This window comes from Hyperoodon ampullatus (assembly GCF_949752795.1).
Source record: "Hyperoodon ampullatus genome assembly, chromosome: 8".
Taxonomy (NCBI): Eukaryota; Metazoa; Chordata; class Mammalia; order Artiodactyla; family Ziphiidae; genus Hyperoodon; species Hyperoodon ampullatus.
Window position 1 is genome coordinate 78,141,951 of NC_136921.1, and position 24,141 is coordinate 78,166,091.

Sequence of the window (24,141 nt, forward strand, 5' to 3'; positions counted from 1 at the left end):
TAACTAGATATAGCACCATGCAATGCCATGAATTGAGAATGAAAGACTATCTCCAGGGGAGAAAATAAACATCCGAGAGAGGGAAACAAAAGCAAGGGGTTCAAAGCTGGTGAGACTGGCTTTTCCATTTTGGCTGTAGCTATAATGCCTGAGGGGCTCCAGTTTTGGAAAACAGAAATACGTACCATGTTCATGTCAATGCCATTGGTGTAAGTCCATGCATGCTGGAAATATTCTTCAAGCCGTTGCCTCAGAGGGTTGGGGATTTGGTGAAAGCGAATGAACTCTTTTACTCGCAGCATCTGCATGTGGTACCTGGCAGTTCCGGAGTATAGTCTTTGGATAATTGCTGATACGTTCCCAAAAATGCTTGCATACATTAGTGCTGGATTGGATAAAAAACAAAGTTATGGGGGAAAGACTGCACTTGGGTATATTATATCTTGTCAGAATCTCAAATATGTAGATTTTTTATTATCTCAATCCGTTTGTGAGCGTTTACCACTGGCCCTAGGGGAACAAAGAAGTCAAGTCAATACTAGTGTAAAATTTATAATTTTGATGGTAAATTTGGAGAGGAAAAATATACAAATTCACCATGGATTCTCTATATATTCAAGTAGAAACTCAGACTGTTTACAATATCAACCTGTAACCAACCTAGACTATTGACTAGAGATAAAATGTGTTTAAAATAAACATTTCATTTGTAATGTAATAAGAAGGTATGTCATGGGGTTACCACACAGATCTGTTTTCTGGAAGTGGAGTAAAAATGATAATTTTTAAATTGTGACAACTCCACCTCAGCCTCAAACCTAACCTTGTAATATTATAAACCTACTATAAATTTTAAGATTATTCAGAAGATTTTGGATTTCCTAAGGAATAATAAATTGTTTTAAGAAACTCAGTTTCCTTAGAATGTTTATTTATATGTAATTTTTAATCTATTAAAATTCATTTTTACAGTATTTCTATATGAGAAACAGATATCTTTGGCTTAGACTATGAGAATATAGTTTTATTTTTTGTAGAGGAAAAATAGAATACCTCTTTGTTCTTTCATCTATGGGAAGAAAAAAACTAACATTCAATACTTAGAATGCCCCTTTTAAAGCTTCCAGGACTAAATATTTATGATTTAACATAAGCTTTTTAAGCATTTTTTCTTTCTTTTTATATTTGTATTTAGTTTCTAATAATCATAAGAAAAATACTATATACTGTACAGGAAGTCACATGATGATACATGCCCTATGTCTTGACCTTTGGACATGTGTCAGACACTTAGAGAGGAGGTAACACACATTTAAGGCACTGGAACTGCAAGGTACCAAGTAGGTGGGAAAAAAATCCCAACAACTCCTTGAAGTGTTTATTTCAACAGTATCCAACCAACATAATTTTTCCCCCAACACGTCTTACAAATCACTACCTATATAAAACACATCATTTTTAAAGTAGATGTTGGCCCGATTCAGTCTGTGTTTTAAAATGACTTATCTTCTTGGTCATTTGTTTTCTTTTCCATCTTATTTTTGTCTCTTGGTTAGCATGGTCCTTGTTTACCACAGAAGTCCCAGGTAAGAGAATGTCCCAAACAAAGAGGCAGGCCTTTATTTTTAATGTATTTAAAGGGATAAAATTGGGGAGATCTATAGGGAGACTGAACTGGGATTTGTGAAAGACAGTAATTCTCATTAAGGTAGAAAAGCTGTTTAGGTAGTATCTTCCACAGGGGGTGGGAAAAAAAAACCTGGGCCTAATTTGAGTAAATGCATAGTTGATTAAGAAGGGAGTTAGCAATACTTGTATGAAATGGATTTCTGTCATTCAAGGAGATTCATGTGAGAAATATATCCTACTCTGCCTAATTTTAGTGTTGGAAATATTAATGCCTGTTGTTAGGTGTCCAAAGTACCTATCATGTTCTCAAGAAATAGTTTAGTTAGTACAGATTTTCACTTGATTTAATTAGAAGGCACATAATCAGTGCTAGTTATTTTACTTAAACCACATAATTACGCAAAGAAGAGTCAGGGAAAACATTCTTATTTTGTTTTTAGTAAATACTGTGGTTTTAACTCCATACTGCCATAAAAATGAACCAAACATTAGTTTGGATCATAAACACGTATTTCCACTCGCTGACAGGATGGCAAAAATGTAAATTATAAGTACATAGTTGAATACATGAATAGTGTGTATTTTTCTAAGGAAATTCTATGCTAATGGCTTTTTAAATTATAATGAAGGCATACTTTTTTTTCTATTTTTTAGGAAGCAAATGGAGCTAAAGTCTGTAAGCCAGAGAGAAGCAAAAAATGATTATATTCTGTATACATTATTTAGTTAATGCCCATCGACTGGCATAAAATATGACTCAAAAGCAAGTTGGCAGACTATATAGGTATTTCTTTCAACTCAATATTTTGTTTAGCTTTCCTTAATAGAAAATTCTTCCTTCACCAGAATGGTTTGTTTTACGTTGCAGTATTATAAGAATAAAACAGGTATAATTTAAAACGTCAGCACACCACACTCAAAATCTGAGATGCTCACCAAACTAATGAATTTAGGGTCATTGAGTAATAACTGAAACATGCTGATAGAACAAATACACTTGCTTTTCTATCTAGTACATAAACTTAAAAAATTTTTAACTTAAAAAAATAAATTTTAGTGATGTGTAATTTAGATATAACAAAATGAATATGTTTTAAACGTATAGCTCAGTTAGTTGACAAATGTATACACCTCTGTTAGCACACTCAAGATATAGAACATTTTCAACATCCCCAAAAGACTCCTCTGTGTCCCTTGGCTGTCTACCCACTGGTTTCTAGGTTGACCCTAGACAACCACTGAGCTCCCTTATGTCATCAGAGATTAGTTAGCATTTCTTAGAATTTCATGTAAATAGAATCATAATGTACATATTCATTTGTGTCTGACTTTTTTGCTCAGCATATTGTTTTTGAAATTCATTGTTTTGTATGTATCAGTAGTTTGTTCTTTTTTTAATTGATGAGTAGATTTGCATCACATGGCTCTACCACAGTCCATTTATCTCTTCTGTTGATGAAATCTCACTGTTTCTAGTTTTTGGCTATTATGAATAAAACTGCTGTGAACATTTGTGTACAAGTCTTTGTGTGGGCATATATTTTCATTTCCCTTTGAAACATCTAGGAATAGGACTGCTGATCTGTGTGGTATGTTTAACTTTATAAGGAACTGCCAAACTGTTTCCCAAAGATGGTGTGGTTTTACATTCCCACCAGCAATATTTGAGAGTATCAGTTGTTCCACAATCTTTCCAACATTTGTTATTATCTTATTTTCACCATCAGAGAGTTTTAACTGCATTTCCCTGATGACTAATAACATCTTTTCATGTATTTATTGGCCATTAATATATATTGTTTTGTGAAATGTCTGTTTAAAATCTTGCTCATTTTTAAACTGAGTTGTCTTATTATGGAGTTGTAAGAATTCTTGATATATGCTGAATAAAGGTCATTTTTTAGATCTAAGTATTGAGAATATTTTCTTCCAGTCTATCATTTTCCTGTTCCCTTTCAGAGTGTCCTTTGAAAAGTTGAAGTTACTAATTTTGATGAAATCCAAATGCCTGTATATTTTGTTCAGTTTTCTGTTATTTAAAAAAAAATTATAGGGGTATGGTAAGGTTTCAGTTACTCCATCATGGTTAAAAGCAGATATGCAATAACTTTTTTTTACATGTTATAAAAATAAATTCTTCCAAGATGTTTGTCAAGCAGGTCAGAGATGAAATACATTTGCCTTTGGATACTGATTTATGTGTTTTTAAATTTAAATGTATATATTATATTTATAATATTTGAATAAAGATATAAACATATATTAGAACACATAGATATAAATATGTGAGCATAGCTTGTATTCCTATTTATTTAATGGCCGCTTACATTTTTCTTTATTTTTCATCTTGAATTGTGTATATGTGTATATTTTTAAAAAGAATTCTCTGGTTACTGTTCTCTGTACACATTCAGCAGCACAATTGGTGACTGTCTTTGCAAATAGATGCTTTAAAAAATGTATCTATAGGTATGTGTGTTATTTGAATTTAATTAGATGATAGCTTTAATGTTTAATTTTTAGTTTCCTTGAATTATATTTTTGTAAGAGGGATTGTACATTGCTTTGCTTTCTACAACTTGGCTTCAAATTTTTATTTTAGAATGAAGATTAGTTTTAAAGAAGCTTAGGGATAATGAGAGTTCAACTTGATAACTAGACTATATCAACTTTAACATGCAGTGATATATATACAATATTTTACATTATATTTTGTATATTATATTTTATTTTTAGGTCTAAATCAAGCCACTCATGTAACTGAGGCGTATGTTCTTAGTATAAAAATGTAACCAAATACAGAAAACCAAATCATTTTCTAATACAGTTGGATCTAAATGGAAATATCATGTGTAGATATACACATATACATCAAATGGCTAAGAAAATTTCAAGGCATGCTATTATTGCTAAGTTTCTAGTCTTATTTTACCTTTTATGGCATAATAGCTCATGATAGAATTCTCTAGGAATATCTATAAACTTTTTCCTGTGTGACACTAAGCTTTACATAATCCCATTTTGATTAAGTTTTGTACAAGCAAGTCTATTCAAATAAAAGATATTATGTGGAATATGGATGTATCTTAGTCTACTCAATTAACGAGAGTGTTTTCTCTTTTCTTAAAAGATAGAATTCATCTGCAGGAAACAAATATCCTTCCTAAAGAATCAATAGAAATAAGCTAGTGCCACATTTAAAAAAGAAGGCAGAAAGACAGAAAGGAAGGAAAGAAGGAAGGAAGAAAGGGAGGGAGGGAGGGAGGGAGGAAGGAAGGAAGGAAAGAAAGAAGGAAAAAGACAGGAATAAAGGAAGAATAAAAACTGCCAATAATTTCCTGATTTAAGGATTAGAGATTGGGTATAGAGCAAGTAAAGAACTGAGTTCTCTTTAATTTAAAATAATTCACATGATAAACAGTACTATGTATTTCACTTAATCCTCACAAGTGGTAAGGATTCCTAAGTGGTGAACACGTTAAACTTCAATGCACTTAAAAAATTTTTCCTTGCAAATTCTAAGTTTCAAGATGCAAGTTCTGTTTTCTTTAAAAAGAGTATATATATATATATATATATATATATATATATATAAATTTTTTTCTATACGGGTGTATAAATAAAAACAGACTTTTTTCTTCTCTTTTTTTGTTACCAATGCCGCTGAAATTGATAACCACTACAACGTATTAACTAGCAGTTTCAATCACAGAGTGGGACTGTGTTTGTTCTGAAAGATTCAGTCTCTCTGGAATGAATTTTTATATATTTTTTAAGTGGGTCTCACTTCCATTTCCTTCTGAGCGCAATTCTACTTTTGTGTTTGTGGCAAGACTTAGTCTGAATTTGCAGAATATCTTGAGTTATTTAAATAGAATGTTATCTGCCTATACAATCTTACTAAAATAAAAACACCAAGACACATATATGAAAAGTAAATGTTAAATACAGTGAACAATAAACTGGGTGAATCTATTTAAGTTTCATAAATAAAGCTTACTAAGCACATTTTATTAGACAACATGTTAACATTTAAAAATTAACTCTCTGGATCTACTTTCAAATTTGTAAGCAATGTAAGTATGATGCTCTTTTTCAAGCTTTAAAAATCCATCATGCTTTTGTCAACTGCTGTCTGCTATCAGCAAGGTTATCTTTAGTGGTTCCACAGTGTGATTTTTTAAAAAATATATTAATATTAAAGCATCTTTAGTTTTACACAGAATTTTTTTCTTATTCCAAAGATTATACCTTATAAATGATGCTCATATCATTACCCATTGTAGGGTAAAGGGCAGTCACTTAGGTCCTTGACATAATGTCACAGGGAAAGGAATTTTTAGTCAATGACAGGGGGAAAATATAGATGTACCTGTATGTATGTGCATATATATACATACATATATGAAAGGTTAACTTACATTATAATTAGTAGGGTGATATTTATATATCTATATCTATAGATACGTAAATGTAGGCTAGTTTTTCCCATTCTAATCTGGCCTCAGCTTGAAACAGAAAATAACCGTTGGTAGTAAATTACAGACATGTTTTTACATCAGTAAACGTGAACTGTAATTCTCAGTTCCTGAATCCCAAGATCCATGCCATTCCAGTTTTATACTCCTGAGGTCATGAAAGACCTTTGGTGTCTCCCCTTCACAAAGAGAATCAGATCTGATAGAATATAATACCCGTATATTTAATCCTATTATTTCTACAACTTTCTATAATTTTTTTCTTTGCCTTATTCTGAATGTTCTAGAGATATCAATTTTCTGATATTATTTTATCCTAATAGATAACAAAAGAGAAATCTACTTACAGCCAATCAACATGACACAAATTGAAAAGATTTTCTCCGAATTGGTGTTAGGCGACACATTCCCAAATCCTACACTCGTTAGACTGCTGAAGGTAAAATAAAGTGCTGTGACATATTTGTCTTTAATGGATGGTCCAGAACTTGAGTCACTGTCATTGTAACGTTTCCCAATTTGTTGTCCTAAGGAATCCAACCATCCGATTTTGTCAGTCAGGTAGGGTCTTTCTACGTTCCCAATCGCATACCAAATGCAAGCCAGCCAGTGAGCAATCAGGGCAAATATGCACATTAAGAGCATTAGAACAGCAGCCCCATATTCTGAATATCGATCAAGTTTTCGGGCCACTCTCACAAGACGAAGGAGTCGAGCTGTCTTCAAAAGACCAATTAATGTTGTTGTCTGTGGAAATAAATGTGCATGGTCAGAAACAGTTGGTAAACAATCCAGTGTATGTTCTTGTGAAGCAAAGTAAGTAGAAACAGGTTACAACAATATGGTAGCACTGAAGATGACTATGTATTTGAATTAAGTATTAATGTTATTATTATTTTTTTAATTTTACACCTGCTTTGGAAAGTACTTTGAAAGTTTGTAGTACATTAATTCAGTATCTTGGCATGTAAAACTTATGGGACAGAGACTCTATCTTCTTCGTTTCACGCTTTAACCACATGCCTGGCACATAATGAATACTCAGTAAATCATTCATTCACTGACAAACATTCCAGAGTGTTACTGGTGGGCCTACCAAGGGCCACACACTGGGATTATAGTATTGAACAAACAGTCATGGTTACTTTTATAATAGAAAAAGACATTTATTTACTAGACAAAGTGTCTTATGAAGTGAAACAAGGGCTACTGTCTGTTGGGAAGAGATACATATTTTTTAAATAAACAAATAATAAGATCATTTCCGAGAGTGAAAAGTGTGATGATGATAGTAAAACAGAGTGATATGATAGAGGATATTCAGGGGCTTGGGTTGGGATGGGGACCACTTTAGAAAGGAAGACCAAAGAGAATCTTGCTGGGGGGCTGACATTAGAGTTTAGAAGGGTTTGAATAATGCGAAGGAGCCAGTCAAGAAGGCAACTGGCAAACTTATTGGATGACTGCATGCATGCATGAAGTACTATATTTAAATTCATTTTTTATTTCTAAATGTGTTGAACTGATAAATTGTTTCTTGATATCCCAATGATATTATGTGTTTTGCTTTGGGGTATGGTATGTGTAACTAATTGCACAATTATTACTGACCAGGTATCTCATGATAGGACACTTGTATATAATAACAGGATACTTAACTGGTTGTTTGGATTTGAAATCTGATAAGTACAAATTACAAATTCATTTCTTGGGTTTCCTAAATAACGTCAACTATAAGTACTATATAATTCACAGGGCATATAATTATTCCAGAGTTACATGGTGTTTACCAATCAATTATTGAGTCATTTTATGTGTTTATTGTTGTTGTTTATTTCTCAAAGTACATCCATCTGTGTTAAGAACACATATTTCAATTAAAGAAATAGCATGTGGTATAACTATCACCCTATATCTTCATATTGACTTGGTGGAAAAAGAGCTCTAAATATCAAGAAAATATTTTCATTAACATTCTATAATAAGTGTTATAGATTTTTTTTCTTGTGCCAGAGTGGTCACAAGGGAAGGGAAGATTTCTCAGTCTCCCCTGACTTCTTTTCAGTTAGTATTCGAATCCTCTAGAGATGAGAGGAGCTTGTGTAGCTGAGATGTTCTTATCACAATTGGATTCTGGTCTTTGCTCATTTAAGGATGGGTGGAGAGGTGAGTCTTCCCTGTTTCCAAAGCTGAGTTATTATTTTTCAGGGTGCAATAAGGGAAACAGTGTTTTCTTCATCACAAATTTAAAATTATATCTCTTCAAAGAATGAATGGTGAGTTTAAGTGAGTATGAGGTGTTTTCCTGGGAGAGATGTCAACTTTCCACTATTTGTACTGTCAGTGTTTCAGCTTAGCAGTTATGAGTTAGAACTTCAGAACAAACTTAGGTCTGAAATTCTGCTTCCATACCAGTGTGTTACCTTGGACAAGGTATTAATCTCTAAGTGTCAATTTCTTCATCTGTAAATGGGCATAATAATAACCCCTTCTAGGGTTGTAGGTAATACCCAGTAAATTTTAACTGTGTTTTTATTTGAATATCCCACACACTTTCACTTCCATCACTAAGCAGAAACTTTATATTGTAAAATGGGTTGACAGAGCTACATATTTTCCAAACGTGTTACTTTGGTATCTGGAATTTCAAATGGAGGCTTTTGGACACTGGTCATTCAGCCCCCTATGGAAATTTCAGGGATTTTTAAAGACAAGAACGTCATCTAGATTCATTGACTACTCAGACTCTAGTAACAGAAATCACCCTGGTTCAGCGTAACTCCATTTCTACATTTCACAGCTTAAGTGTGCATGTTTATTTTTCCTCCTAGCTTTGTTATCTATTTATTTGTGTTGAGAAGTCAGAAATATTTGAGGGTTATTATTATTTGATTTATTATCAAAACTGCCTTTCGTTGGAACAATATTTCTGAACCTCAAAATAAATCACATATAATGACATTTCTAAAGGTATTTGGTTAACGAAGAGAAATGCTTCAAAACAAATGAGCTGTTTTAATAACATATTGTGATAAGAGGTACTAATGACTCTTCTGGCTGCAAAGATGGTAGAGTAAAATGACGTTATGAAAAGAAAAGGAATCAAATCTGCTGTATATGCCACTTCCCTTCTTTTTTGCCTTCCCCCCAAAGAAACCTCTGGTGTTTCTTCTAGAGTTATGTCAGAATAAGGTGAAACCTAGATGACAGTAAGTTAAGATGAATAAATATAATATATAATAACACACAAATGACCTCTTTTCTGGACCAAAAAAGTTTAAGAAATAAGGTACATGTTGAACTCTCAAGCCAGCTGACACAAAATAACTGCAGAAGGAGGGGGAGATGGAAAAGAAAAAGGAGAAGGGGAGTGTAAGGGTCGGGGGGAGAGATTACTTTCAGCTGCATCATAAGGATGAATGAATATTGACCTCAACAGTCAAAGCTATTCTCTTGTGATTCTGTAACGTGTACCCAAGCATAACTACATATGCTAGTTTGACAATGTAACAAATGACTTGGGCTTTTTTCTATTGTTATCAAGATGCTGCTAACATGCCTGGGCATTCTTCCTTAGCTACAGTTGTGTACAGCACATCTTGTAGATGACACTTAGGCTTGCAACAACTCTTTCTTCTTCTTCTTTAAATGTTTTTTTAAAGATTTATGGCATTTTGCCCCAGATTACACAATAGAGAGAAGTGATTGCACCAAAATCTCAGAAAAAGTAGACTAAAAAATTACCCATCTCCTCTTTCAGATTTGTTGGAGACTGTTAGTCTCCATAGTTTACTTCAACGAGCTACTATCTTTGTATTATCTGAAAGTCAAAAATGGGACCAACAACTACCTTATAATTGTAGTTGTTGGCTGATTAGAATATCTTCAGAATGCATGGTTATCTCACAGTATATCTAATTTCATGTAATATCGAGACATATGAAAATCTACCTTCATTTTTTTTTTCATTTTTTGGAAATAGAAATAAAACTATCCTTAAACTAATGACAACAACTTTTAAATTGTAGAGGTAAAGAAGTTTCTCTTAAGTGGTATTTCTTGAACTTTTCACTGGTAGACAAATATTGTCTTTATTGTTACTTTTGGTAGAGATTGAAAAGGCATAAAAGCTCACTGGAGGTAAGTGTAATCATTATTATGAAATATAAAGACATCATGATAATAAATAAGATCTAGAAAACGGTTAACTATCTTGCAGTAGATTGAAACAAGGTCAACTGTTTTCCAGTCCTGTCCATGAATATATAGCAAAGAAGATAATAATAAACTCTAATAGGTCAACTCTCCACCTCATCAGTGCCCATGCCATCTCAAAATTCAACTCCTTCACTCTGACTGAATGACATTTCAAACTCTTTTTTCCTTAATGCCACAGTAAAGAAGGCCTACTTAAGATTTTCATTTTGTCAGAATTTTAAAAAAACGTAAAATGATTCTTCCTCTGAAAATTTAACTATCCAAATTTCTGAGTAGCTGATGAATATCATCAAATTTCAATTTTTAAAAAATGTACCCACATCCACAGTTCACTAAAGCCCTAGTTACTTTTTTTATATTGAGGTAAAAGTTAGTTTCCTTTATTAAGTATGACTTTCTTAACTGAACTTTATATTAAAAATATATACTCTAAACAACTACAATTTTGTCAGTAGGTTAGATACTAGACCCAGACTCAAGAAAACTATGTGATTTTTCTTTTTTTTACTAGACAATTCATAATAGTTCAGGCATTCTCTCTTAATGTAAGTGGAATTCTTTTTGAAGAGCTGAAATTAGAATAGGTGATTTCTTATCAGTATTAAACAACTCTCTACTTAAGAATATGTTTGGTTACAGTTAAACTGAGAAAGCATCATCAATAAGAGAAAATCTCATGCTCAAGAATTTTTCAAAAAAATTTGAAAAATAATTCTTTTTAGTAAGCATTTTCAAATATCTTACATTTAAAATGCTTCATTTCAGAGGTTTACTCTCTAAAATCTTTCCCTATAGTAAGTGCATAGAATTATTCTTTTATAAATGAGGAAATATAAGTATGTGATCTTTGGTTTTGCCTACAGGTTGTTGGGATGAATTGTCATTGAAACTTTCTAATTAATCCATCATTCTGTCCTCTTTGTCAAGTAATATTTGGATACAAATGGGGAAAAGGAAACACTTAGTGAGTAATACATTTCATAACTCCACACTCACGTTTTATTTTAGATTTCATTTCTATTCCCTCTAAGTTCTGGTACTTGTATTCATCATTCAATAAATTGCCCAATAAAACTCAATAATATTGAAACTAGTTTCTATTTGTTTTGTTCAGCTTGAGTCACACTATTTCAATATCTCTAAAACACATTCACTACTGCAATCAAAGAGCTATATTTTAGGTATGTAAAAAACCTTGTGGGGGGGGACACGTAGCTTAGCCTTTCTTAATCCGTACCAAACCTCACAAATTCCTCCACAAATGGGCTTTTAAAAAGAAGATTTTGGGCTTCCCTGGTGGCGCAGTGGTTGAGAGTCCGCCTGCCGATGCAGGGGACACGGGTTCGTGCCCCGGTCCGGAAAGATTCCACATGCCGCAGAGCAGCTGGGCCCGTAAGCCATGGCCGCTGAGCCTGCGCGTCCGGAGCCTGTGCTCCGCAACGGGAGAGGCCACAACAGTGAGAGGCCAGCGTAACGCAAAAAAAAGAAAAAAAAAAAAAAAAAAAAAAGACTTTAGGGACTTCCCTGGTGGTCCAGTGGTTAAGAATCCACTTTCCAATGTAGGGACGTGGGTTCGATCCCTGGCAGGAGAACTAAGATCCCACATGCCACAGGGCAACTAAGCCCGCGCACCACAACTGCTGAGCCCGCAAGCTCTAGAGCCCGCGCACCACAACAAAAAGATCCTGCATGCCACTACAAAGACCTAAGACCTGATGCAGCCAAATAAATAAATATTTTAAAAATAATAAATAAAGATTTTACAACCTCCATTATTTAATAGCTTTTACTGTCAAGACACTTTTATCTTTATTTTGTTTTGTAATTAACATTCTATTTTGCTGCAATTTGACCTCTTTCTCTTTAGTTATAGTAACATGGAAAACTGGTTATCAAATGATTCTAAATAGTATTAGGCAAATGTTACAGTAAATAAACAATTATGAATGTTATGTTATATTTTTAAAATTGGAATTTGACTTGTTCTGGAAACATTTAACCAAAAATTGTATCTTATGCAATCTTTAGCAAATTTTGTCAGTGGATCACATGTAAATAATGGATAAGTGATGAACTTAAGGCAAAATTTTTTGATGGAATACACTTATATTTCCTTAGTTCAAAAATTATTCCATTGTGGATCCTGTGTGTCTTTACTTGTCATGGCACAGATTTTTGGAGACATGACCAGTAGCCTCAAATACAAGCCAATGGAAACTTCTGCCTTAATTCCCAAGAACTATCTAATAAGAGACTTTATGTGTAGACACATATATGCATGCAGGTCTTCAAAATGTTCTTTGTCATTTAACTTTGAACATGAGTATGTCTAATGATTTAGAAATTCATTTCCAACAAACTAATGACAACTATTGTAGAGATCAGGTTCAGAAAGAATCCTGACAAGGTGATCAGAGTTTCTATACAGAGGCCTGCTACGTTTTTCCTTGTATCCATTCCATGATTCATGTATCAGACTAATGAAGCAAACATATCAAAGTGAGCTGAAACTCCTCTTTTCTATTAGAACTTTCTGTCAAAGGTCTTGCCTGCATTCAGAATTCATGAAAAATAGCAGTGAAGTGTGAAAGGAGAGCGGTCAACAAAGCAAGTAATTAATCAAAAGAATACTACTAATTTTCAGGGGAGGAAGAGTTTAATGAAGCATGTAACTAAACAGGGAGCTCTAGATTCTAACTACTAATATCACTGAAAGTAAAATTTGCCACAGAGAAGCAAACTATGGAAAAATTTGAGGCAGATAATGAAAAGTTGACTTTCTGGAGACTGAACCAATAATATTGTTCCTTTGCATCAATGATATTGAGGTAATTTGCTATGGATGGCATGATGCTTGATGATGCAAAAATTAAGAAATAGAGAATCTTTTCCTTGGTCTGTCCAGATGGCATTAGCATCAGGAAGATATTAGTATTAATGACATAGGCAAGCCCAGTTACTGCCACTATTCATTTTCAATGACAACAGGTCTTGTGGTATTTGTATACTATATGGTATACAGCACAGCTATATCAGTAAACATTTGTAGTTATCACAGTCACAGTGTTTCTAGGTATCTAAATATTAACATATACATATAAACATATCTATCTGTATAAATGCATGTATACACATATATATCAATACATTTATAAGCACACACATATCTATGCAACCCTTTATTAAAATGCAAATATAAAGAAAACTAACAATATCCCATTTAATATTGAATTTATTGTTTAAATATGGACTTTCTCATTATCAGTAGGTACAAGCATCTGATAACTTCATTATATCTTTTTATGCAGATATGCCTGAAGCATTTACATATTCTACTAGGTATTTTATTATGAACATTTCTTTTGTTTTTCCTTTATATTAAGGGTGAGCATTATATATTATATTTGTGAAATTATGTATGTAAGAAAGCTATATTATCTATGACTTTTATTTAACACTGATGTAGAGGTAGAAGAGTCCCAGCACATGGAGAACAGTTGGTAAGAAATGTGTGCCAGAGAGAAGGAACATCTTTTGGGTCAGTGAGTGAATCCTAAGCCATAAATTGTCATGGTCTTTTGGAGCCCTAAGGGCCAATCTACAAGAAACACAAGATATCCATCAAACTTCTCAGACCTGTCATTTTGGGCAGGTTGGTCCACTTTTAATACTGAGTCAAAGGAAGCAAAAGCTCTTTTTGCCCCCCAACCTACCCTCCTCCCCCTTTATTTGGGTTAACATATTTCAGAATTTTAAGTAAACAGTTGCTGTAGTTGGGTAAAAGTAGCCCCAGGATCATCCACCAGTAAGTTTCATCACTGATTCTTTATGCTCCTTCCAGACCCACCCCTCAACTTGCTATCCTTGATGCAGACCTACTTCCCCCTACCACATACCCCAAATTCCTGTGCTTTGCAAGGCAAAAACTGTCCTCAAAACATTTCCTTTCTGTCTCTTTCTTCAGGATTCCTAGCTTCAACTAGCTAATCTAATAACTACTATACGATGATAATGTCTATCAATAAATCTCAATAAATCTACTCGGTAAATCTTGTTGAATAATTTAGATATTTATGGATTAATGTGGTAACATGTACGTTTTTAAAGGAAGACTTCATTAAGAAACAGGGACTTTAATCCAAAGGGATGGGAAGGAGAAAAGAAGTAACCTTTGGTAAACAAGTACTACCTACCTGCTACTGGTCTAGTCTCTTCATATATGCTGCTTTAGTTTTAGAAATCACAAGAACCTACCTCTCACCATTTTACAGAAAAGAAATAAAGTCCTAAATGAATTAAATATCTTGCTTAAATACAGCAAGTAAGAGGCACAAAGGTGAATCAAACCCAGGTGTGTCTGACTCCAGAGCCAGGATCCTTCCCATATCATATCACATTTCAAAAGAGAGAGGAGCAGCTTTGGAAACAAGGAGGAATCCGGGAAATTATACATATAAGAGTGAATAACTGGAATTGCTTTACTTGAGGCAAACTTCATCTTTTCCTTTATGCTACATGAGAAAGATGATCCAGACACCATTTTTCCCCAAGACTATTTCATCCTATATTAATGTGAATCACATAAATTTTCTCTTGTTTCAGCTCACTTGAAGTTCTGTCTGAAACAGTGATTACTTGAATTACATATTTTAATAAATTTTTATTTTCAAGTGATGATATAGTAACTGAAATTAAACTGATCAAGTGCTGCATCTTAGAATAATTAGCATATTCTAATACTCACTTGTTTGATTGCTATTGATTAAATATCATTGGTAAATCAACTTCCCCTAACAATCTTGTTTGCCTTTTTATTGTTTACCTATTCTTTCATTTCACTAAGCTGAAATTTAATTTGCTGTTGGTGTATATATTTTAAAATTTGAAAGTGAGGTTTTACTCTATTTATCAATAAGAAATTATTTGGTGTAATTACATGGATTCACCCATTGTAAGAAACTCATAAAGATAAATATTGATAAAGAAGTATTTCAATTTCTTGCCTTTTAATTAAAAACCAAAGTTAGGAATATCTAACATTAAGAGTTTAACAGCAGCTGACTTTTTTTGAGTATTTTGCTAGAGTTTTATATATATTATCTCATTAGAGTCTCAAATTAAGAAAAAAAAACTTAAGCAGGGAAAGTAATATTATCATCCTTATAGGTGCAGAAAGTCAAGTTTGAGACTTTGTCTAAGGTTTGTAGAATCCAGGAAGAATATATTGTTCCATTACCCTGCTCTTAATTCATCCACAGTTTGATGGGCATGTTCTGTGGGAGAGAATTTACTTCTAAACCTATTGTTTCCCTTGGCTGAGGAGGATTCTCTTGTCCTCAAGTGCTAATTGGTCAGGGAGCAACCATCTGCAGAGGGCATTTATGATATTTGATCTCCTCTTGAAAAAAACGAAAACGATGATGAGGTACTGACTGATTCTTAGGTAGAAAAGGACGCTGAATTTTAGTTCTTTTTTTTTTTTTTTTTGGCTACGCTGCATGGTTTGTAGGATCTTAGTTCCTGACCAAGTATTGAACCCAGGACCAGGGCAGTGAAAGCACAGAGTCCTAACCACTGGACCCCCAGGGAATTCCTGACCCTGAATTTAAAAAATTCAACACACCCAGGTTATCTTTCTCAATCTAATCCCTTAGATCTACTCTCACACCTTCTGTAAAACTTTGTGATAGAATCCAGGAAATTTATTTACAAAAAATTAGTGCAATAAATTGGACGAGATTTTAGGAGAACGTAACTTGTTTTAGATCAAAGAACCCTTTGAGAAGAATCTGATTAAAAATATGGACTTTCTATCCAGAAAATGCAAATCCACTTCTCAGATTTCCTTAAAGTTTCCAACTTTAGGGGACTTTCCTGATGGTCCAATGGCTAAGACTCTGCGCTCCCAATGCAGGGGGCCCAGGTTCAATCCCTGGTCAGGGAACTAGATCCCACACGCCGCGACTTAGAGTTCACATGCCACAACTAAGATCCCGTGTGTGGCAACGAAGACCCCTCATGCTGCAACTAAGACCCGGCGCAGCCAAATAAATAAGTAAATATTTAAATAAAAAATAATAGGGTGAAATAATATTTTTAAAAAATTTCCAACTTTATAAGATAGTGGGGACACAAGGAGTATTTTCCAACCTAGGTATTATTATTATTATTTTTGCGGTATGCGGGCCTCTCACTGTTGTGGCCTCTCCCGCTCCGGAGCACAGGCTCCAGACGCGCAGGCTCAGTGGCCATGGCTCACGGGCCCAGCCGCTCCGCGGCATGTGGGATCTTCCCGGACCGGGGCACGAACCCCTGTCCCCTGCATCGGCAGGCGGACTCTCAACCACTGCGCCACCAGGGAAGCCCCCAACCTAGGTATTATTTAAGAGAGAGAGTTTTGAATAAAACATTTCAGAAGATGCCTCTTACACATAATTTGAACATAAAACAAGTCCCTGCTCTTGCAAACCACAATTATGAGTTAAGAAAGAAAGAGGCATCTTCATCTTTGACAGCTTTATATCCATAAAGTTAATATGTAGAAATTATACATTCTGGGAATGTGCTATGTGCTATGAAACACTTGTCTCAAAGTTTAATTTGTTGTTTAAAAGATAAATAGTCTTTACCATTTCTTAGCAAAAATAGAAAGAATTGTGAATTATTTGCAATGGCAAAAATGTTCCATTTCATTTTATAGCATTTCCAATTGAAAATGAATTTTATCTGTGTGATATAGAAAGTTTGTAAAGCAACCGCTTTTTTTGCTTAAAGCAAAAGCTTCACTTTTATAACTTCAATCTTTCAGAAAATAAGATTCTTAAGTAGCTCTTACCTCATCAGAACCAGATCCAAAAATCAGCAAGTCAAAAGGAATTGCTGCAACCATGTCAATCAGGAACCAGCCTTTGAAGTAGTGTATTGCTATTTTGGCTGGATCACTTACCACTTCTTCATTTTGATTTACATATGTTGTTCTGAAGTTTATTAGAATATCTATGATAAACATAATATCCACAATCAAGTCTACCACATTCAAAGGGCTGCAGGAATAGCCACATTCTCGTCTTTTCTGTTCTTCTCTGTCATTGAGGAGAAAGGCTGCAGAGTAGGGAGTGAATATAGCTGTGTATATGACCAACAGCAGAATAAGCCAATCCCAGACGGCCTTGAAAGGACTGTAGTGCAATATTGTAAACTTGTTGATGCGTGGTGTCTGCAGTTTATATTCTGGTAGGACGTCTGCTCCTAAAGAGAGAACCTGAATACAGAAAAGCGAATCATACACTACATAAAAATGTGATTATTTAATCTCCAAATCTATAAAAATATTAAGGTAATTATACAGCAAAATCTTCTAGAAAAAATCATGGAATTGTGAAGTATGTACATTTAAAGGAATCCATATAAGCCCCTACCATCCAGTATATTTGACCCCAGAAAACCTCATTGGTATTTCTTGATAAATATAATTTTCACTAAAAAATAGTGAATATTGTCACTGAGATACTAAGGAATGGGTTACTGGTTCCTTTGGAACATACTACTACTCAGAAATAAAAATACATAGCAGTTTGTAGAAAATCATAAAATCAGTTTAATACATGAATAATTGTTTTCAAACCTAAGAAAGGATTGGCTGTAATGATTAGAAACAGTCTACTTGGATTCATGGTCATATTTAATTTACATATATTTAATTTATAATTAAACTTTGATAAATTAAACTCAACTCATTCAAATCTTTAATTAAAATTTCCCACCTGCAAATCTGTTTTTAACATTAGAAAAAAAGGGACATGGGATTAAAATAAACACAAAGGAGAGTTTTTCCTAAAAGGTTGAAGGAGTATTTTATCTCCTGGGACAAATATACTTTCACCTGAACTCCTTCATAACATTTAAAGAACCATGTGGAAAGAATGGTGCAAGGAAATATTCAGAATATTGATCTGGAGAGACTGCAAGATTCTTAGCCATCAAGGGGTACTTAAACTCTAAGATTTATTCTACTTAATAAAGCATTGGGTAGACTAAAATAATTCACCTTTTAGAGTCTTAGTTTATCTGAAAAAATAAGGGCTAAACTTGAATTGTGACACTACCCAGTAGAAAATTTCCATGTAGATTTTAACTTGATTATAATATAAATTATCACAGAAAATTTCAATTTTAAGTCTCATTTTCATTGTCATATACCATACGCTTTTTCACATACGAGTTACTGTTCTTATCTTAAAAAGAACTTGAGAAGTTAAATAACCCCAAATGAAGTAAAACATGACTTTTAAATATAACCTTAGTTCAGTTAAAATAGAGAAAGCTGTTTTTAGATAACAGCTAAACTGATTTAATCAGCTTTGAATAAAATAATAAAGAATTGAGAGTAAAGCCCAGAGTAAATTTGAACTACAATTATATGGTGGAAAGGGAATATTATTTTAAGTTGTGAGAAATAACAGGAATTATTAGTCAAAGAGAACTCTGGAAAATAAGTGACTTCACTGTTTATGAAATACTAAATAAGTGACTTCACTGTTTATGAAATACTAAAAATCCTTAGAATCCAAGATCTATATCTATATCTGTATCTATATCTAACTCCCAATATCCAAATAAGAATAATGTTTGGATAATCCATCAACTGATAAGTGCAGATTGATAGAACTCTATCCTTAATATGCTTCTATGCTTAATATAGAAACCAATGTATGATATTTTGGTTTGGAAGGAATGGACCATCTTATAAGATGTCATTATGTAATGTTCCTTTCTCAAAAACCGGGGACTACTCAGTATATAGAAAGTAAAATCCGAAACCTTATTTTGGCTCTCAAAGTCATCTAAAATATGGACCTATTCTGTCTTTCAGTTCCTTCTCCTATTCTCTATGTACTCAGTGTACTCTGGCAGCATGACTAAATTTTTGAGATCTTCCCAAATCCCTGAAGTCACAAATTTCTCTCATTAAAAAAAAAGAGTATATAATCATCCAAAGAAAACAAAAAAAATTATTTCTAAATATGAGGATATTGTCTGAGCTTGCTTCCTGATTAAGTTTCATACTTCTGATACCTATCTCTCAGATGGGACTATTTGAACACTTGTTTTAGCAGAAGTATAAGTTAGAATACATCCAGCACCTTGAAGTTACCCTTGAGAAGTAAAAACTGTGGGTGGAACTCTTTCCATCCCACATATGCAAACATTCATTTAACAGTCAGAAGACTGTTGTGCTAAGAGTGGAGACTGAAAAACTGGGAAGACACTGGCCCTGAAATTACAGAGTTTATTGTCTATTGGCAGAGGGACGAGGAAGAAAATGACAGTGTTGCTCATGTTTGAATAAAATACAGACTCCTTTTGAAGGGAAAGATACTTAGGGCAGAACTCCAATGATGATTATATTATTCTTATTTATAGTGGTAGGTAAATATGTACAAAAATAAGACTAGGTTGAAACTTTTCAAGCTTACACCTCTTACTATGACTCTTGTGGGCTGAATTGTGGACTTCAAAGATATGTTGATGTCCTAATCCCTGTGAATGTGACTTTATTTGGAAACAGCACCTTTGTAGATGTAATCAAATAAAAATGAGGTTCTAGTGGCTTGGGGTGGGCCCTGATTCAATAACTGGAGTCCTTATAAAAAAAGGGAAATTTGGATACAGAGACACGAAGACACACAGGGAGAATGCTACAAAGACAAACAGGGAGAATGAAGGCAGATATAGATGCAAGCCAAGGAACATCAAGGATTGCTGGCAGCCCCCAGAGCCTAGAAGAGAAGTATGAAACAAATTCTCCCCAGGAAACTCCAGAAGGAACCAATCTTGCCAATACCGTGACTATGGACTCCTGGGCTCCAGAATTGTGAGTGAATAAGTTTTCATTGTTTTAAGTTACCCATTTTGTGGTATTTTGTTACGATGGCCCTAGTGAACTAATACAAGGACAAATAATGAAAACAAATGATTTACAAAAATATTTACAAAACCAGTGAATTCATACCACCATCACTAATTCAATATTTGACATATCTGTAGGTCAAAAATGGTTGAACTTTGGCTATTATGTGTGGTTTGATCTATTAGGTAAAATAATTTTCTCTCTTCTAACCTCAACGCTTTTTTTGCAAAAAGTAGTCAAAATAGAATTACAAACTTCAAAGATTTTATTGCTGTATTAGGATAATCTAATCTAATCTTTAATCCAAATTATGCTCCTATTAGGCTTCGAAAGCCCATTTAAATGGTGCTACTTGATACTCTAAAAGTTTTTTATTTACTTGGAGTTGACTTTAACTTTGAGGCATTATTGAATTCTATATTAAGTAATTATCTAATCAAATTATGTCTGGAACTGGGATCAGAAATGTAGTTCATTTGTTAACTTCCAACATACCTATCGATCCTGAACCACTGAAATTTGGTACATACAACAGTGGAGTGTGTTTTGACAATGCATTTTTAGTAACTGGTATGGTAATAAACCTTATGATATAGGTTCTTAAGCTTCTTCATGGCTATACCTGTGTTATATGATCACTCAATTCTGTCATGAATTTTATTAGCCAAATGACTTCAAAAACTTATTTATACAGCATGCTTTGGTATCATGAACTCTCGTAAATCCACATGCTATCATAGGCACTGAAATCAGGTAGATGGCAGTACCCTGTTATTAAGTGATTAGCTTATTGATTCAGAAGATTATTGTACTGTTTTAAGTTTTACCAAGAGAGACGAATTTTTAAGATTTTCCAGGAGCACTCATGGACATTTGAGAATATTCCTTTCTGTGGTTGTTGGTTTGAGAATTGTTAAAGTTTACTAGGCAAGGAGGTTGAGGTGGCCAAGTTTAGTTGCAAATAAATGCATCTGGCAGTAGAATGGAGGAGAAAGCAAAGAGGGGTAGAACCAGAGGCTTAGAGATCACTTAAGACTTTGGTACTAAGAAACATAGGTAAATGAGGAGAGATCAGGAAATCCTGTACTAGGAATCAGGTGGCAGAGACAGAGAGGAAGGACACATTTCAGAAATAAATTCATCTCCGGGTGTAAGAATGAGGAGTGGAGAAACATTTCTTTCTTTATGGTTCCAATAATGAGTCTTATTAGAGCCAATCATGGTAATTACAATCTTTGAAGGCTCAACCAGGTTTGGAATAAGGGAAAGAGTCTTAAATTTTAAATTTGAAAAGCTGGGTTTAAATTCTGGATACAATTTTTCTGGTAAATCATTTAATCTCTTCAGATCTTTTTCTTATCATCTGTGTGATGGGGACAGTAATCTTTGCTCAAATAACCTATCTATACAGAGCTACCATATCACATCAAATACTTTCTATAAAAGTAGCCGATAAAATGGGAAATATTTACATAAAGTAATTTCATTATTTTTTAGTGTTCTTGAGTTACTTGTTTAAATCTTGAATCTAACGAACCAAATATAACCAAAACATATATGAACCAATTGGAGAAATTTGAACACTGCCTGGATGTTGATAATATTAAGGTATTGTTTCAGTTATCTTCTCCTTAGAATAAATTAGCTAACACATAATGGCTTAAAACAATAGTTATTTTATTATTCATGATTATATAGATGAAAAGTTTAGGCAGGGCTTGGCTGGGCCATTCTTCTCTTCCACATAGTGTCAGTTGGGGTCTCTCAGTCATAATCAGTTGGTGGCTGAGCTTGTGTGGAGAATCCAGGAAGGATTCTCTCACACGTCCAGTACCTTGGTGTGAACAGTTCGAAGGCATGGTTCACTCAAGATGCTGGAACAGATGGGTTTCTCTCTATATAATGTAATGTAATATAATATAATATAATATAATATAATATAATATAATATAATATAATATAATATAATATAATATATATAATATAATATAATATATATAATGTAATGTAATGTAATGTAATATAAATAATATAATAATTATATTTGCATATATATGGTTTCCCCATATGGTCTTTCCTTTCCTTGGAGCTTCTCCATATGGTTTTTTTTTTTTTTTAGCTAACAGGGTAGTAAGATGTCTTATGTGGATGTTTAGTACTCCCAAGAGAGAAGTAGAAATATCTAGTCCTCTTAAAGTCAAGGAGTAGAAGTAGTATAGCATTACTCCTGTCATATACTACTGGCCAAAACAGTCATAACCTAGCATAGATTCAAAAAAGTAGAGAATTAGTCTTTATATTTTGATAGGGGAATGGCATGCATGTGGAAAGAAGGAATTAACTGTGGCCATCTTGGAGACAAGCTATCGCAGAAATTGTTGACGAGTATTGTTTTTAGATGTGAGAATGATGTTGTGCTCACGTTTTAAAAATTGTCTTAACCTTTTAGAGATACATAATAAAATATTTGTGGATGAAATGCTATAATATTTGAGGTGGGCTCCAATAAAATCCAGAGTGAGGGAAGGGAAAGGTGAGAGAAAGTCTGGTTATATGCAGTGTTAGATGTATGTTGATTTTTAGTGAAACTGGGTGATGGGTATATACTATTCTCTCTATTTTTACAATATGCTTAAATTGTTCAAAATAAAAACTTTAAAAAAAAGAATTATAGAATCTCAGTCAGAAAGGTCTAAGATATTGAGGATGGGTCTATACATATCACCATGGGAGCTTACTCCTATCAGAATTGAGTTGGTTCCTTGTTAGGCAAGTTAGGATGCCTTTTTCTACAACAGAATGTTTACTTTGCTCTCTGCATATCTAATTCATATTATGTTTATCTCCATTCAGTCCACACAGACCTCACACAATCCCAACTTTGCCCAGACTTGAACTGTTTCTCCTTAAATTTGTGTCACATTGGTGGCTGGGACAAATCACATTATAAGAAGATAATTGGATGTGCTAAGTCTGTAGATGTCCATTCCTCTGAGTATCTTTACCCATATTGCTCATCAAGTTAGATTAAAATAAGCCACTTTTCAAGACCCATCAGGTTAGGCCTCTTATTAAAATATTTTTACTTCATTATCATTTCATATTCAAGCATTAAGCTTTCATTCTGGATTGATACAAGAAGCATGTTTTTGCATTCTTTCCTCATAAAACTAAATGCAATGTTTATGTTGTTTAATGTCATTTTTGCAAATATTTGCATTATATATACATATTTATAATTCATTTCTAGAAAAAAATGGATCTCTCTTGAGAAATCAAAAGGTTTCATATCTTTTTTGTTTAAAAAGTGACAGTTATTTCATTACTTATAGTTACTTTTTTTAATCTTACAAAAAACTGTATGAGTTTAGAATTTCAGTACCATTATTTCTCTTTCCCTTTATATTGTTTTAATCATCTTATTTCCATTTTAATGTTCTAAATGCATATATATTTTATAATGCCACCTCATACTTACTTTGGAATTGGATAAATGAATGAATCGTTAAGTCCCCCAAAAGTTAAAATTAATTATGACTGTGCCTGGGAGTCATTCTGCTGGAAACAAAATATTAGATAGGTAACTAATTGTTCTAAAAGATGTAAATAGGATTCTAAGGGGCCAATGATTGAAAAGAAAGAGTCTGCTATACAGTCTGTTACATTTTGCTGAGAGCCAGCTTCTCCCACGCATTTGAGTAATAACACACTTTAGAAAGATAAAACATGATTAATTGAACTATTATAAGAATTTTCTTTTAAGAGAGAAAGAAAAGCGGGGAAGAAACCTCACTGTATAAAAAAAGGAGAACTCCATGGTCTCCAGAAAGACACTTCTATTTTCTTTCCTCAAAACCACTACTTAAATGTACAGTTTAATACAGCTAAAATGTGGTTTTCTTTACC

General features: G+C 33.5%; 1 protein-coding gene across 2 annotated transcripts in view; it reads right to left on the minus strand.

Moving 5' to 3' along the window:
• The window catches only part of KCNH7 (potassium voltage-gated channel subfamily H member 7), a gene marked incomplete at both ends in the record, with an annotated part of 461,489 nt that overhangs the window by 48,823 nt on the left and 388,525 nt on the right, over positions 1 to 24,141 (minus strand). For both annotated transcript variants that reach the window (XM_079709750.1, XM_079709749.1), the window contains 3 exons: positions 186 to 385; positions 6,455 to 6,854; positions 17,161 to 17,586. In XM_079709750.1, coding sequence (XP_079565876.1) covers positions 186 to 385; positions 6,455 to 6,854; positions 17,161 to 17,586 — 1,026 coding nt within the window. The remainder of the gene's footprint in view (positions 1 to 185; positions 386 to 6,454; positions 6,855 to 17,160; positions 17,587 to 24,141) is intronic.